Here is a 14761-nt window from a genome sequence, read left to right as displayed (position 1 = left end):
ATTACAGAGTGAGAAAGCATAGTCTGTGATTTCATTACTGTAAAGAACAATTTGTTGAGTGTTTTAAGGGGGGAGGGGTCGTACTTAGGCAAAATGGGTGCTGGGTATGTGCGGACAGTAAAGGTCGGTTTTTTCACCTTTCAAAGTCTCGAAAAAATCAGAAAGTTTTAAGTTAGTCTTTCTGAGGGTCGGAAAATTCACGATTTTTAGGAAATGTTTTTGATTTCGAGAAAAAAAAAAAAAAAAATTCCTCTCTAAGGGTAGCACTTTTTTCAAAAAATTTTCAAAAAAATCTCTTTAAGGGTCACCTTTTCAGCAAAAGTCAGTCTCTCTATGGGTCGGTTTTCGGAGGTCCCGTCCGTGTACCGCTCATTCGCCATCCCTAGTATCCCCCGCCCGGAAAGTCGATACTGCGTGTCCAGACATCACGTACCTGCGACAAAAAACTTAATTAATTCGAACTTAAAATATAATTTGTTTTCAGACAGGAGATATTGATTCGAATTGTGTAAGTAAAGTCAACTCTACTTAATTCGAACCAATATCTTCTATTCGAATCTTTCTGCCATTCGGACTAAAATGTTTCGTCTCCTCAGCTAGAAGTTAGTATAAAATAATTTCTACTATTCCAATCTCTCTAATTCGAAGAAAATTATTGGTTTCTTGAAGATCGAATTAGAGAGAGTCAACTGTATTCCTTGAGAGCTTTGGTTTAGCGTGGACTGTGAATAAATTCAAATGATAGAGGGACACAAAAATTGTTCGAATCATCAAAAGTTTCAGAAATAAAAACCCAAATACAGTATATTACAATGCAAATTGCTCATGAATCAAACTTACCACAATCTTAAAGGGGAACTAAACATTTTTTTGAAAATACCTAAATCACATCACATACTTCCAAGGAATGACCTCTGAAAATATTTTTATTGGAATAAGCTGAAAACCCCAAATTTAGTCCACGTAAAACTGAATCCTTCCTGAAATCAAAAATGATTTTACTATTTTCCTATTATTTCTTGTTCACGAAATATCAAGCTTTAAAGTTGATGAACATACACAAAATTCATAGAAAATATGAACGATATGACGTCACAAACATGTGTAAAGTGGGGGTTCATTTTAAACAAATTATACGTTTTTGAAAAAGGTTTTATCCAAAATAGGAAAGACATTGAGAGTGGAAATTATATTTTTTCGAAATTATACTGTGTTGTGTAGTTCTTGGAGACAAAAAAGCATGACCTCAAAAATGTTTAGTTCCCCTTTAAAGATGGGGAGGATCCAAATTTTGAAATTATTAAAATGTCATTCATGCTATAAAAATTACTGCATTTCACGACAAATTTAAAGAGCCTATTTTAACGACATATAATATAACCTTTTCAGCCCGGCGGACGAGTATAGTTGTCGAGCATACGTTCCGGCAGACGTGTATACCTTAAGGGAAGAAATTTTCGCTGGAACTTAATTTCGCGGTTGGTCAAATTGTTTTTTTTCACGGGAATTTAATTTCGCGGTTCATCGATTTCTAAAAAATTCGCGGGAATTTAATTTCGCGGTTCATCGGTATTAAAAAATTTCGCGGGAATTAAATTTCGCGGATCACTGGAATATTTGATTTTTTTAATTTGACTACACGTTGTTTTTTATAAGAAACACCTTTATAAGGAACCTGAGGCTGACATTTGACAGTGAATCTTATGAAAACTCACAAACTATACACGTATTTCAAAGAAATGTTATTAAAAATTATGAAAAATTTCGCGGTTCGCCTTTTTTGAAAAATTTCGCGGTAATTTAATTTCGCGGTTCATCAAATTTGTAAAATTTCGCGGGAACTTATTTTCGCGGATTGGCGATTTCAGAAAATTTCGCGGGAACTTAATTTCGCGGTTTTAGGCAAAAAACGCGAAAACAGCGAAATTTTCTTCCCTGAAGGTAGTCGTTTTTTTGACATAGTGATCTTCTAAGCTATATTTCTCCCATTGGCTTCTTTGCTAGCCGTAGAAGTAAAGAGAAACGGAAAGTAGAGGTTCTAAGCTTTCTTTTGATATATGGTGAGGTAATGTTTTGATCACGTGGTGAGGCAGCAGATTTCGGAGAAAAGGTAGAGAAAAACACTGAATCAAGATGGCGACCAAGAAATGGGTTTTTCAAACTTACCGCTAAAGTTCTTGGATTTTTTGACTGGTTTAGGCCACTTTTCTTCATGGAAACATTGTTTTTATAATGGCAAAACATCCAGTAAGTATATCTTATATTTTGTGTTTTGTTTTTAGCATAAAAATTCCATTTATTTGTCATTTTGACCACTTTTCTCGACAAACCATCGGAGTCGACCCAAACTTACAGTACTTTTTACTTTTTATTCAGGTTGGAGCATAGAAAGTGGACAAATTCAATGCAAAAGTGTTTTCTACACCTCATTTATTTCAAAGGAGCACCAAAGAATTTGAAAAGCCTGATTTATGTTGAATTGCACTACTTCTTCCGCTCCACCAGCAACGGTCGATCGGACCCCGAAATTCTTGGCTCATAACGATGTCCTGATTACAGCTTATATAGATCAAAATGATGGCAGGAACCACATAACAGCCACATGGAATTATTATGATGACATTTAGCATTCCTTATGGGCAAAAGAGACCAGATTTAATAGCAATGAGTTTGCCTCAAAAGGCTTACGGTTTTTGGAAACTTTGCAACTGTCGCCGACTATGCCATCTAGTTTCACGGTAGCCGATACCCTTCAAAAGCTTCAGGAGCTAAGAATACTGACTGAAAGTGTTGTTTAGATAGTTGGGGAATACTTTTACACCATTTTTGATGTCGTAGCTGCTTCTGGAAACACATTATCATCAAAATACTTCAAAATTGTATATATTAGATTTTTTTAGCCGAAAATCGTGATTTTTGGCAAAAGTGACCGATATTTGGGAGGCTGGTGTGACACATACAGATTATTCTGGATGCTGATTTTTAGTATATTACTTCAAAATGATGTATAGATTGATAAATAGCCAAAGACGGATTTTTTAATTAACTTCCCCCACTTTTTTTTGCTCTAGAAGTGAAAAATGCAAAAAAAGTGACATTACCGCAAAACGTGAAAAAAACTGTGGTTTACGTGATGCTACCATTTTTGTTGGAATATTTTATTTGGATTGGTACTTGGTTTAAGAGTTGTAAAATTTAAGTAGCTTTTCAGGGATACCTTACTTTTTTTCTAAAGATTCCTAGTTCTTGAGTTATGATCAAATAACTGAACGTGTCTATTTTCTGAAAAAATGTTGCGCGCTGACAGCGTGAAAATTTAAAAAGTTGCGCGCTGGAAAGGTTAATTGACCTTATTACGTACTTTTTTATTATTATTACTACTCTTTTAGAGTTAAACATTTTATAAATATCCTAATATACTATAGTAATATATTTAATTATAAATCTTTTTTAAATAAATTTACATATTTAAGTAAAATCATATTTACACAAATTTTATAATATTCTCGCTTATTTTCGCGCGCGCAAACGCACAAAGATATACTAATAATTCATCTAATTAAACAGAAAAATTGGGAATTGATTTTACTCCCTAACAAAAGCCGAGTGACTAATATTTTATAGAACCTAGGGACAGTCCGCGTTGACTATTGACTGGACAGTCAATTAACGAATCACCGCCATTTTTCATAGGTCAATAGCAGATTTTCTGAAATCAAAATGTGTAAGCAACATTAATCAGTGAAGAGCTTTTGATACGCATAAAAACCCACAGATTTTGGCCCTGAAAAACGCAATTTCAACTTTTACAATCATGAATGGTTGAACAATTTCTTTTATTTCATAGACAAAATCTTATTCATAGAGACGGGCTTTCCTTTATAGGTCCGAAAAAATCGTCAATTAGTGCCATTGGTACTGATGACCAAAAACTTCAGATAGTTTACTCCCACCAAAAACATAAATACACAATGAAAAATATGAAATGATAAAACCTGCCATTTTGGAGCTGCTTTGGAAGATAATTTCTTCGCACGTTTGAAGAGCCTTTCTTACTGATATTCGCACCTTCAAAAAGTTCATAAATAAAAGCTGTCAGCTTTCCAAGTAGATTCTACTTTTTCCCAAATTGTCTTTCTTCATACTAAGCACTATATATTTCAGGATGAATTCCAGCAGCTTGATTTACAATTTGATCTTTCCACTTTAATGTTTCTTCTCTTGCTTCTTCTTCAAATGTTGTTGCAGTTTCTAGAAAAACGAGAAATACGCGTTTTTTATGATTCTTTTCACACACTTTGTCTATAAACAGGCCAGACATTTACGCGCGTTTTAAAATTTATATTGCCGTACTAGGTGAAGATTTACGTACCAGATACTTGGTACAAAACAATACAACAGGGGTAAGATCTTGTCTGAAAAAATATTCCTTTTGTTACAGAATAATATTGTCTTAAAGGAGTTTCATCTAATAGGTACGAGTTATTTTCGGGAGTAACTTTTATCGTATAATTTATAATAACCGTCGCATTTATTTTACAGCTATAAAGAGCTTCAATCTTGCGCATCATACTTTCCCAACCTTTAATCAATCTTTGCAGACGCTAACATCGTCTTAAATAATTATCTCAAATTAAGCATGAAATCATGTGGTAGTGAAAAAGTCATTTGGATTATGCATCTAATCAACAGAGGTACACAGGAATAGTCCGGAATAGCCAAGTTGAGTCTTACACACATTTTTGAGAAATTTATTATCACCAGTGAACTGGAATAGAATCCTCAAAGTGTAAAAATGGCTGAAACGCGTTGAAAGATTTATCACGTAAAAAAAGCTAGATATTTTAAAGAATATTTAGGCTTTTTAAGATTCGTTATATCCAGAGCACGTTTCCAAACACAACATGAAATGGAGCGAAAGTTCTCGTGTTTCTACCTTTCCACTTTAAAAGAAGTGGGATTTAGAAAAAGTTTGAGCACTTTCTATTTTGCTCTTTACCGAGAGTATGCAAACTTGCGTGGGTCAAAGTAGAAAGAGGCCGTCATCATTTGGGCCGTCTGGGTCCTTAAATTAGCAAAGCTGATAAACCGGCCGTCTAAAATTTACTAAAATTAGCCTTATAAGAAAGTAATTTATGATATCTATATGGTGCAATCTTTCATAAGGAAACGCCTAACAAACACCGGCTTTCATCACCGTTGTTATATAAATGGTACCTTATCGGGGAAAACTTCGTCGGGAAAAATATTCGTCACTTGCTGGTAGTTGGTAAACACATTAAGGCTGGGGAAAATTTTCGTCGGGGAAAAATATTCGTCACTTGGCCAAAATATCGTCGCTTTTCCCCGACGAAGTTTTCCCCGATAAGGTAGCAGAAACCCGGCTTCTTCCAATGTTTCTGTATACAAAAAAAACAAAAGACTACTTTGAAGGCCCTTTTTACGCCGGCCCTAGATAAGGTACATCGAAAAACGCGAATACTATAAATAACATAAGTTTATAATGTATTCTTAAAAACAATATTGACGGATTGAATTATCTACTGTTTTTAAGTCATTTTTGTCATAATTCTACGAATTCGGTTGTCACATAACTGACATCATTTTTGCTCATCTCGATTCGGTAGGTTCATACATGTGACAAATAAACAAATATATCAGAAGATTTTTAATTAATGACCAAACTAGCTAATTATACACGCTTTTATTTAATAAGAAAATTTTGTCCCTGGGACAATGGAGCAAAATTGATTCGAATCAATTTTGCTCCGTTGTGCCAGGGACAAAAGTGAGATTTCACTTTTATTGGAAGAAAAATGGGGTGGAGACACGAGAAAGCGTTTCAGGTTGGTGGGATGGAGCATGTTGCATTGCACCAACGCGAAAAAACTTCACGTGTTCCATAGCCTTTAGGGTAGGATCCAACCCAGCCCAAATCTTGCATGTAATATGAAATTTTCGCATTGTTGTGGAATAATTGGCAATTTACAAGAAAAATGCTCTAAGAATTGGCATTATTAGGTTAAGTTACCAAATTTCATGATGGTGTTATTCCCAGCAAATTCGTTATTTTTTTAAATCTTAACAGCGAAGAATTTCGATTTTAAGTTTGTTCTTGGTTGACTTTTTTTCGACCGTAGTGCAGTCGTAGAGCAACCAGCTACGGTGCACAAGGTCGTGGGTTCAATCTTCGACTGGGTCCTACCAATGACTTTGTATTTAGTACAAAAGTGGTACTTAATTCCTCTCTGCTTAATGTTCAGCAATCAATTAAGAGAAAGATCAAGGGTAAATGGAGCAATCCAGAGAGTGGTGGCCTCCCCTAGATCGCTATCAATAGAGGAGCCGGGTCGCATCCGATTGCGGTCACAGATTTACTCTCGGGTACTTAATAGCCGTGTGGGGGGGGGGTAATTAATTTTTCGAGAATTTTCCACCCATGATATTTTTATTCCAACCCCCCCCCCGCTTATTAATTTATGAGATTTTTTCCAACCCCCCTGCTTATTCCAAACCCCCCGGCTATTAGGTACCCGAGAGTACTTACTTTTCTCAAGAACAAGATCTGAAAATCAGACCCTTAAGGCACTCCATGATTAGCAAATTGTGAGAAATCAAATGATAGAAATCGATAGCTATTATCACAGTTTTGTTAATCTTTGAACGAAACCAAAATAATATAAGCGTGACAGGGCAAGATTATTCAAGGATTTTGCGTGAGTGCATTTTGTGACGCGAAAAGAAATAATAACATTGTCACACAACTAGTTTTCCCCTTGGTTATAAAAACATTCAAAAGGCATTAGGATTAAAGGGCTAGAATCCTTATAAATACTGCAAACAAACAAGAACACAAACAGATAGTATCCAGACAAACCAACCGAAAAGGATACAGGCAAAAATAAAATCCTTATAAAAGCAAGATGGATATTGAAAAAGCAAAAGAGACATTGAAAAAGCTACACCACTCAATTAAAGAAGATGGTAGCTTAGCTTCAATTGGTGATGATTTCCTTCAAACCTTTGCACAAGACCTTGATAAAATTGAGGACGATGTACCTTTCCGGATGCTGTTTGTCCAACAAAATGGAAGGATAATCAATGCAGCAATCATTCAGGACGATATTTTGAAATCGTTAACTGAGAGTGATACAGAAGCACAGCAAATATTGGAGAAGTTCAAAAGTACAAATGACTCGGAAGTTTCATTTGAGGAGATGGGAACATTCGTTTATTCTCCAGGTACATTATGGTTTTTAATCATGAGAACCAGTGGCTGAGGCTCGGCTGTTCTTATTGCTTTCATGATCAAATGTTTCTGTATCTTTCTATTGTACACAGTACATGAAAAAATGAAAATAAGCATCAATCGAACCAATTAGTATGTTCATACCATCAGCGATTACCAATTTCACCCAAGTTCAAAAAAAGGTCTATTTATACCCGGATGAAAAGCAAAAATCAACAACGTGGCTCATTTCACCTCGCTAGGTCCAAAAAGTCTTGTATAATATATTTGTGAGTTTCAAAAAAACCTTTACATGATAATGCATCGTCCCGCCAAGTTTAATGACTTTTCGACAACTTTTGAAGATGGTATGAGGGGTGGGGTGTTATTATCTCCCTCCCAAGGGATTATAATTCCTCAAAAAGGCTAAATAGGGTAAAACCACAGATTTGTCGTGCATTTGCTGAAAAGTGTGTCATGGTTAGGTAGGAAATCCTACCTAGGTCGCATGACATTACAATTGAATTTCAGCGCTTGACCAATCAGGAACTTCGTAGGTTTTCGAAAACAACAACAGCAATATTTTTGGCGCTATTCACTTTTTTGGCTTGAAAAAGCTTAAAGCACGACATCTAACTCATCGGGCTTTATAAATCTATGAGTAAAACAATGATGTCATTTTTCTCGATAGGTACAAAAGTGAAATTCGGACACAAGAATGTTTACAATGTACACGGAACAGTTAAAGATAAAAGATACTCGCCATGGTTGTTATTTTGGGAAGATTATTACAACAAAACAGCTACGAAATGCTACATTGAAAAACCAGACAGCCGACAAAGAATAAATCAAAAGCACACCACGCCCTTAAAATTAGTTGGTGGGCACATGGAAAAGAAACACTATGACAACTGGTGGTACATCCTTTCAATTTGTGTTGGACACAACAGCAAAAAGTTTGATCGAAATGGCTCCTCTGGTAAATATATGGAAACATTGATAGATGCCAGAGCTGTTCAAATTAAACCTATTAAATTGTAAATTTGTGGTCTGTATAATTTTATATAACTTAGGAGGATTGAATGTCAATGTTGGAGAGAACTTTCACCTTGAATACTTTGAAATAGGAATAAGGACTGAAAATGGTTAACACCTGTTTTGTTATGAAGACTTTTTGACTCTTGAATAATTTTGATTTTTGGGGATATATTTGTAAATTATTCAAGATAATTAAAAATGATTGAACTACAGGATTTTATAAAATATTCTCTTTTTTAGTACAATTACAAGTGTGATACTGATAGTATCCTTTGATTTCCACTTTATAAGATCGTAAATTTTTGTGGGCGCTTTTTCTGAAATCCTTTCTTCTTTCGAACCAATCACATTGCTGCAAAAAAGTGAAGTCGCTGCATTGAAGTGAGAAATTTCGAACGAAACAAGCAACATGCTGAATGGACCTACCTAATGATTAACATCAGATGAAAATAAAAAAAAGTGACAATAATTGTACAAAAATTCAGAATGGAAAAATAAAGCTTGTGTGTTGAATAATGTAAAATGGTAAAAAGGAATTTCCCCATATACGAAAATCACTTAAACCATTCAGGCCCAAAAAACCTTTTAAGCTGTTTTTGGCCCAAATTTGCCCAAAAAAATTTTCCTTAAAAATCTGGCTTCGTCACATTTTGGGCATTGCCATTTTGCATCATTGTGCAAAAAAATCAGAAAAAAATAATGAGTCAACATTGAGAAAAGCTGGTAACAGACGGACGGACGAACGGACGAACGAACGGACATGGGTTAATTTATAGAACCTCCACCGGGGTACCCGGAGGTAGGTCCAAAAAGAAAAGAATAAAAATTTTGAAAACACAGGCAAAATGTCCATAATCTGAGGTTCGAACAGCGGAAATTAATGACCGAGATTAACTATAATCGCTAATCGGGAATTAATTTATTCGATTTTTGAACAACTGGGTACTAGATTATTTGGATCCACTACTATTTTTAGTGTTTATTTTTTGGCATTCTAGGGAACAAAGTAAGATTCTTCCTAAAACATTTAATTTTTTTAAATATTTGAATTCTATAAATATCGCAGTTTTATTATAAAAGAAATCGAAGAAACCCTTATGAAAGAGTGGCGCCCTCCCCTACTTTCGAGTAGATAGCTATCGAAAGAGGAGTTTTCGACTGCGGTCGCAGGATCAATCTTATAGCTCAAAAATAGAGTGATCTTTGTAAAGTAGTCAAACTTTTTAGCAATGGACAACAACAAATTACCAAAGAAAATACCGCAATGATACCTGTATAAAATTCAGTGCTTTTTCGGATATAAAAAAGGCTAACAACTTGCAGTTGTTGGGTCAGTCTGGGGGTTTTATATAAGACATAAAAACTTCTGAATTTTACAGAACAGCAAGAAGAGCATTTCACAATTTACATGCACCCCTAGGTCCCGAGATGAAAATATACCCCACAATATACTTGTACCCAATTTTAGAGAGAATATAGAACTGGCTCGGTAAAATAAACAGGAAGAAATCTTTAGCCGACGTTGTAAAAACTCCAGATCATCCGGGACTTTTGGACTTTTACAGGACGCTTTACTATCATTACAAAAACTGAAATTCGAAATCGCTCTCGGGTAACATTAACAGGTTTTTTTCTCTATAACTATAAGAGCTAAGTAGATAAAGACACCTCGAGACAAAAATTAAAAACAATGTTCGAAGGTTTATGCTTCACTAACTATAAAACATGCCATTTCTTGAAAACAGACCGAATCACTCCAAAAATACCGAAATAAGAACATTTTAAACGCATCTATAAGCGTAAAATCTTAAAAAGTTAAGAGCATCTAATACACTTTGCATGGCATAATCTTATAAGAGACAAGTTTTTTATAAGAACAAACTAAATAAGAAAATGTTAAGGCTTTGTGATCTAAAAACCTGACTCTTAGGAAAAAGGATAAAAATACTCTTAAAATAAGAACATGTTGAGAACATTTTTAGGCTTAAAACTTAGTTAAAAGTTAAGAACATCCGATAGGAAATAAAAATTTTGAGTGTTTTTATAAAAAAAAACTGAAATCGTGTAAACAAAAATGTGTCAAATTACTCGAGAAAAAAACAACAAATCTATGAAATTGTGAACAATAACAAGCATAGATTTGTATTTCTGTAAAAACATAGTTACAGATAATATTAAGAGGAGACAAGATCAAAAGAATCATTGTAGAAATGAGTGCCAAATCATTCTATGCGAAGCATCATATTTGGATTTTTGTAACAGTATGGTTGGCTTTAATCACAGGTATGTAAATCAGGGGTTTTCCTTTGTTTTTTTGATAGACTGGCGAATTTTTTTTTTTCGCCGTTTGCTGGGCCTAAATAAGAGCCCTGGTAACTGTTGATCAGTTATCTGTTCCTTTCACTTGATCAAATGTCCGTAGATCATGTACACGTTTTTTATGTAAGAACATCCATAATGTTCGAAGTCTTCGAATGTTCTTAAGTTTTTTAGTTTGTTCTCGACATGTTCTTATTTTCACCACTTTCTGAGTATTTTTATCCATTTTCATAAGAAATCAGGTGTTTTAGAGCCCGTAAAGCCTTAAAATGTTCTAAACTTGTTTTTAATATAGGTCGATTTTCCACTCCCTGGCAATTAGACCACCCCCTTTCTAAGGCACCTAAGAATAAATTTTGGTTCATCATCCTTACTTGTTCTTAAATTTCTTCGACTTGCCCCTAAATGCCTCTACTTTTCTGTTCTCTATTTTTTCTTTAGTTTCAACACAGCCTCATGATCCTATCAAATTGTTCTGAAAATCTAGTCCCTAAATTTTTCTTTTTTTAGAACCAGCTGCTCCAAAGAGAATCGTCATCTCAAAGAGGATTTCAGCTGATGATTACAATGATTGTGGGACTATAGAAAAACCGTGTCGAACTCTCAATTTTGCGATCAAGTATCAATCATCAGATGGAGACATATTGCTTTTAGATGGTGGATGTGGCAGTTATGAGTACGAGATAAGTCAAACAGAACCTATTGTCATTGATAAGGAAATAACATTGACGTCACTTGAAACTGCTCAAGAGTGTAATTACGCTATGATAACAACCCGGAACAACTACGACGGCATTTTTTGTCAAGTGCAAAAAAATTTGAATGTCAGTTTCATACGATTTAACCCTATTGAAATGGGTTCTCCTACATTATTCGAATTCAATGGAAGTATGCTTTTGGTTAACGACTGTATCATAAAATATTTTGAAAAAGCAATTATAGTTTTCGAACAAGTAAGTGACAGTTACGCTAAATTTGAGAGATGTCGATTCACAGACATTGAATGTCGAGTGGGTGACCATGTTTTCTCAAAAAGAACGACGGACAATGGTAATGTATTGACCATGATAGATTGTGTCATGGACAATATGAGTTTTGGAGTGGATTCATGTTTCACAGGTACACAAAAAATGGAAGTTGTTAAAAGTAACATTACAGATTCTGATATCACGAGCACTGTAACACCAGAGCTATCAGTCAACATTTCGGATAGTAGGATTATGGGAACTAGTGCCGTTTTCATATATGGAGACAACATAATTTTCACAAACATCTATCTGGAGGAATCGACAATCCAAATTATAAATACATATCAAGTCCAAATATCAGGGCTATCGTTGAAGAGCGAGACTGTACAATACACTCCAATATCGTTGCACAATATAGTAAACAATGTTTCAATTAATGGTCAAATATCAATATCTTCACCAGGATCAGTTGAAATAGATATCACCTCTTATCTTGATCTAAAATCTCAAATTGTATATGAAAAAAGTGCACCACAAAACATCTCCATACAGCACTACTTTAATAATTCAGGTTCAGGGTCAATAAAATTTGATAGACAAGGAGACAGTTACGTGACCGAAATTTACGATTTTTTAGGATTGCTTGGGACTAGACCAAGTCAATATGATATTAATTGTTTTGGAAACTATCAAGCTTCTTTCGTTAAGGACAATCATTTATTGGCAGTAATCTGCAGCCCACTTTCAAGGCAATATTATTCTCTTGCGGAATCGAAGGTCTATTTGAATGAAACAAACCAAAAATTCTCAACTTCTCAAAATACACAAATTCAAAAATGTCCTTTTGAAGCACATTGTGGTGATGGTCGAATATCGAACAAAGAACCCTATTGGGGAATGGTAAATGACAATATCAGTTTCGTTAACAGTTATGGAGATTCAGTTTATGGTTCCTCAATGGCATTCTTTCCTTGTCCGGAATTATATTGTTGTCCGATAAATGAAGATTGTAATGGTGGATTCGATTCGTGTTCGAGAGGTCGCAAAGGAAATTTATGTGGGGATTGTAAGGATGGTTTTGTTGTTCCGATTATCGGTCATGGTTGTATGCCGGAACTCGATTGTGACGTCATCACTTTCGTTGCTGTTTTCTTTTTATTAACACCAGTATGGCTATTGATGGTCAAATACGCTCGTGTAGTGATAGAGAAAGTTCTCCTAATCGGGAAACGTCTTAGAGCAGGAGTCGACGCGGGACGGAGAAATCCTGAACCCGATCGGAATCAGGCTCAGGAGCATGACGAGCACATCGGATATATTTTGGATGAACCTTGTGGAGATGGAGGTCGAATGTCACCCATTGTCGGTCAACCACCGAATCGACCAATTAATGAAAAAGATGACGTTGATATTTTCATTGTATCATTAATGGAGATTGTTTTCGTATTTTATCAGGTTGCATACACAATGAGAGTGAAAACAGCTCAAAGAATCAAACACCAAGAATCATTGATCGTTGACATTCTAACCATCCCTTTCACAGGGAGCATTGATGCAACTCCATCGGCCAATCAATATTGTGCTGCATTGACCAGAGATGCCTTTGCCATTGAAGCAATCAAAATCGGGCCACTATTTTTCAGTTTCTGCATCCTTCTTGCAGCAATCGCCTTATTTCAAATGAAAGAATGGATTGGCAAATTCCGCCGACGGGTGAACAATGGAGAGAGAGAACCATTGTTAAGATATCAACAACTTGATCAAAATACACCCAATTATGATGGAAGAAGAAAACCTCTCGATCTTCAGTTGAGTGAATGGTATTTGAATTTCATGTTTATTGCATATTTACCATTTGCTTTGTTTTTACTGAAGATTATCAATTGTTGGAGTGGCTTTACTGATGAAAGTTTGTCATATCTTCAATCATCTGTCTCCTGCTTTTCTCGACCTTGTCAAGCAATTGCGTTATTCGTTTTCATCTTTATCTGGGTACCCGTACCTTTAGCAGTGTACTTCGCAACTAAACTTTTAAGAGCTTGTAAAATTAACAGTTCACAATTTCTTGTAGCGTTGACATTCCCACCCTCCATTATTTGGTATTCTGTAAAACGAGAAAACGGAGAAGGGTTGACTCGTAAACAAATCTCATTTACGTATCATTTTCTTCAAATCATTGATGGCGGATATCGAAAATGGAAGCCAGAAGAAAACCAACCCATGCAATGGAAACCGGCCCTTATCACGCGTGCTTTAATTATCGCTGTAATCATCAATATTAATGATCCTTTTGTACGATTGACAACCTTTTGTTTGGTTTTCTTGATATTCATAATATTTGAATCCACAATGAAACCGTATAAAGACAAAACCTTAAACACATTGAGTATCAATAGTTGGGTTTTGTTGATGATGTTGGCTATCTTTAATATCTTTTGGCTTTTCACTGGAATTAATGATGTTGAGAAAAGTGATGTTCTATCGTTTATTGGTTACCTCCTATTGGTTTGCGAGATTATCTTGCTTCTACTGCCATTTTTATCGGTGATATTTTATATTCTTGGATGTCTGGTTTATAGGACTGTTCAAAAGTATTTAATGAAAAAGCAAAATTGATTAGTACATTTACTTTATTATAATAAAGTTTATTTTAACTTTACTGGTTTAGATTTACTTTAAATATAAAATTTGATTATTTATCAATAGTCCCCAATTACCAATTCCTTTGACTTTATCTAAGTTCGTATCAAAAGTGTATCGAAACCTGAACTTAGGATGTTTTCGGAGAGATAATTTAAAAAGAAATTCTTTCATGAAAGATTTCTTATGCAGCTTTAACCAAGGACCTTTGAATAGAATCTAAGTTTCTTACTTTAATCCTTTAATTTCCCGTTTTTTTTTAATTTTTTGATTTTTTTTTTAAATAGGGAAATTTTTATTAGATAAAGAATTCGAGATAATAATTCAGAAATTAATTTTTGTTACCTTAAGAGAACTAATTTTCACGGTCAAAAAATAATCGAAAAAATCGCACAAATTAATTTTCGCGGATTTGTCCTATTTTGAACACATTACTTTCAGTTTCCTAGGGATTTTTTAAACTTCCGAGTCCTAATTTTCGCGATTTTGTCGAAAAACTGCAAAAAAAGAAAAAATTAGTTCCGGCGAAAATTAGTTAGTTCCATTATGACGGTAAGCAAGATTTTTT

The 14761-nt window shown here is 34.7% G+C and overlaps 3 protein-coding genes across 6 annotated transcripts in view; 2 read left to right on the top strand and 1 right to left on the bottom strand.

Moving 5' to 3' along the window:
* Nucleotides 1-3816: 3816 nt before the first annotated feature.
* LOC136799289 (serine-rich adhesin for platelets-like) overlaps nucleotides 3817-14761 on the bottom strand; it is a 70181-nt gene continuing 59236 nt past the window's right edge. For all 4 annotated transcript variants that reach the window (XM_067055991.1, XM_067055993.1, XM_067055994.1 and 1 more), the window contains one exon: nucleotides 3817-4251. In XM_067055991.1, the coding sequence (XP_066912092.1) occupies nucleotides 4207-4251 (45 nt within the window). In that variant the 3' untranslated portion in view covers nucleotides 3817-4206. The remainder of the gene's footprint in view (nucleotides 4252-14761) is intronic.
* On the top strand, nucleotides 6826-8482 carry LOC136799291 (uncharacterized). Its single transcript, XM_067055995.1, has 2 exons — nucleotides 6826-7242; nucleotides 7920-8482. The coding sequence occupies exons 1-2, from the start codon at nucleotides 6924-6926 to the stop codon at nucleotides 8267-8269; spliced, it is 669 nt and encodes a 222-aa protein (XP_066912096.1). The 5' UTR covers nucleotides 6826-6923; the 3' UTR covers nucleotides 8270-8482.
* Nucleotides 10400-14268, top strand: LOC136799288 (uncharacterized). Its single transcript, XM_067055990.1, has 2 exons — nucleotides 10400-10549; nucleotides 11096-14268. Exons 1-2 carry the CDS (start codon nucleotides 10477-10479, stop codon nucleotides 14167-14169), a joined length of 3147 nt encoding a protein of 1048 aa, XP_066912091.1. The 5' UTR covers nucleotides 10400-10476; the 3' UTR covers nucleotides 14170-14268.

The sequence above is a fragment of the Clytia hemisphaerica genome, unplaced genomic scaffold, assembly GCF_902728285.1.
Source record: "Clytia hemisphaerica strain Z4C2 unplaced genomic scaffold, Clytia hemisphaerica genome assembly, whole genome shotgun sequence".
Classification (NCBI taxonomy): Eukaryota; Metazoa; Cnidaria; class Hydrozoa; order Leptothecata; family Clytiidae; genus Clytia; species Clytia hemisphaerica.
This window is presented reverse-complemented; position numbering and strand designations above follow the sequence as displayed.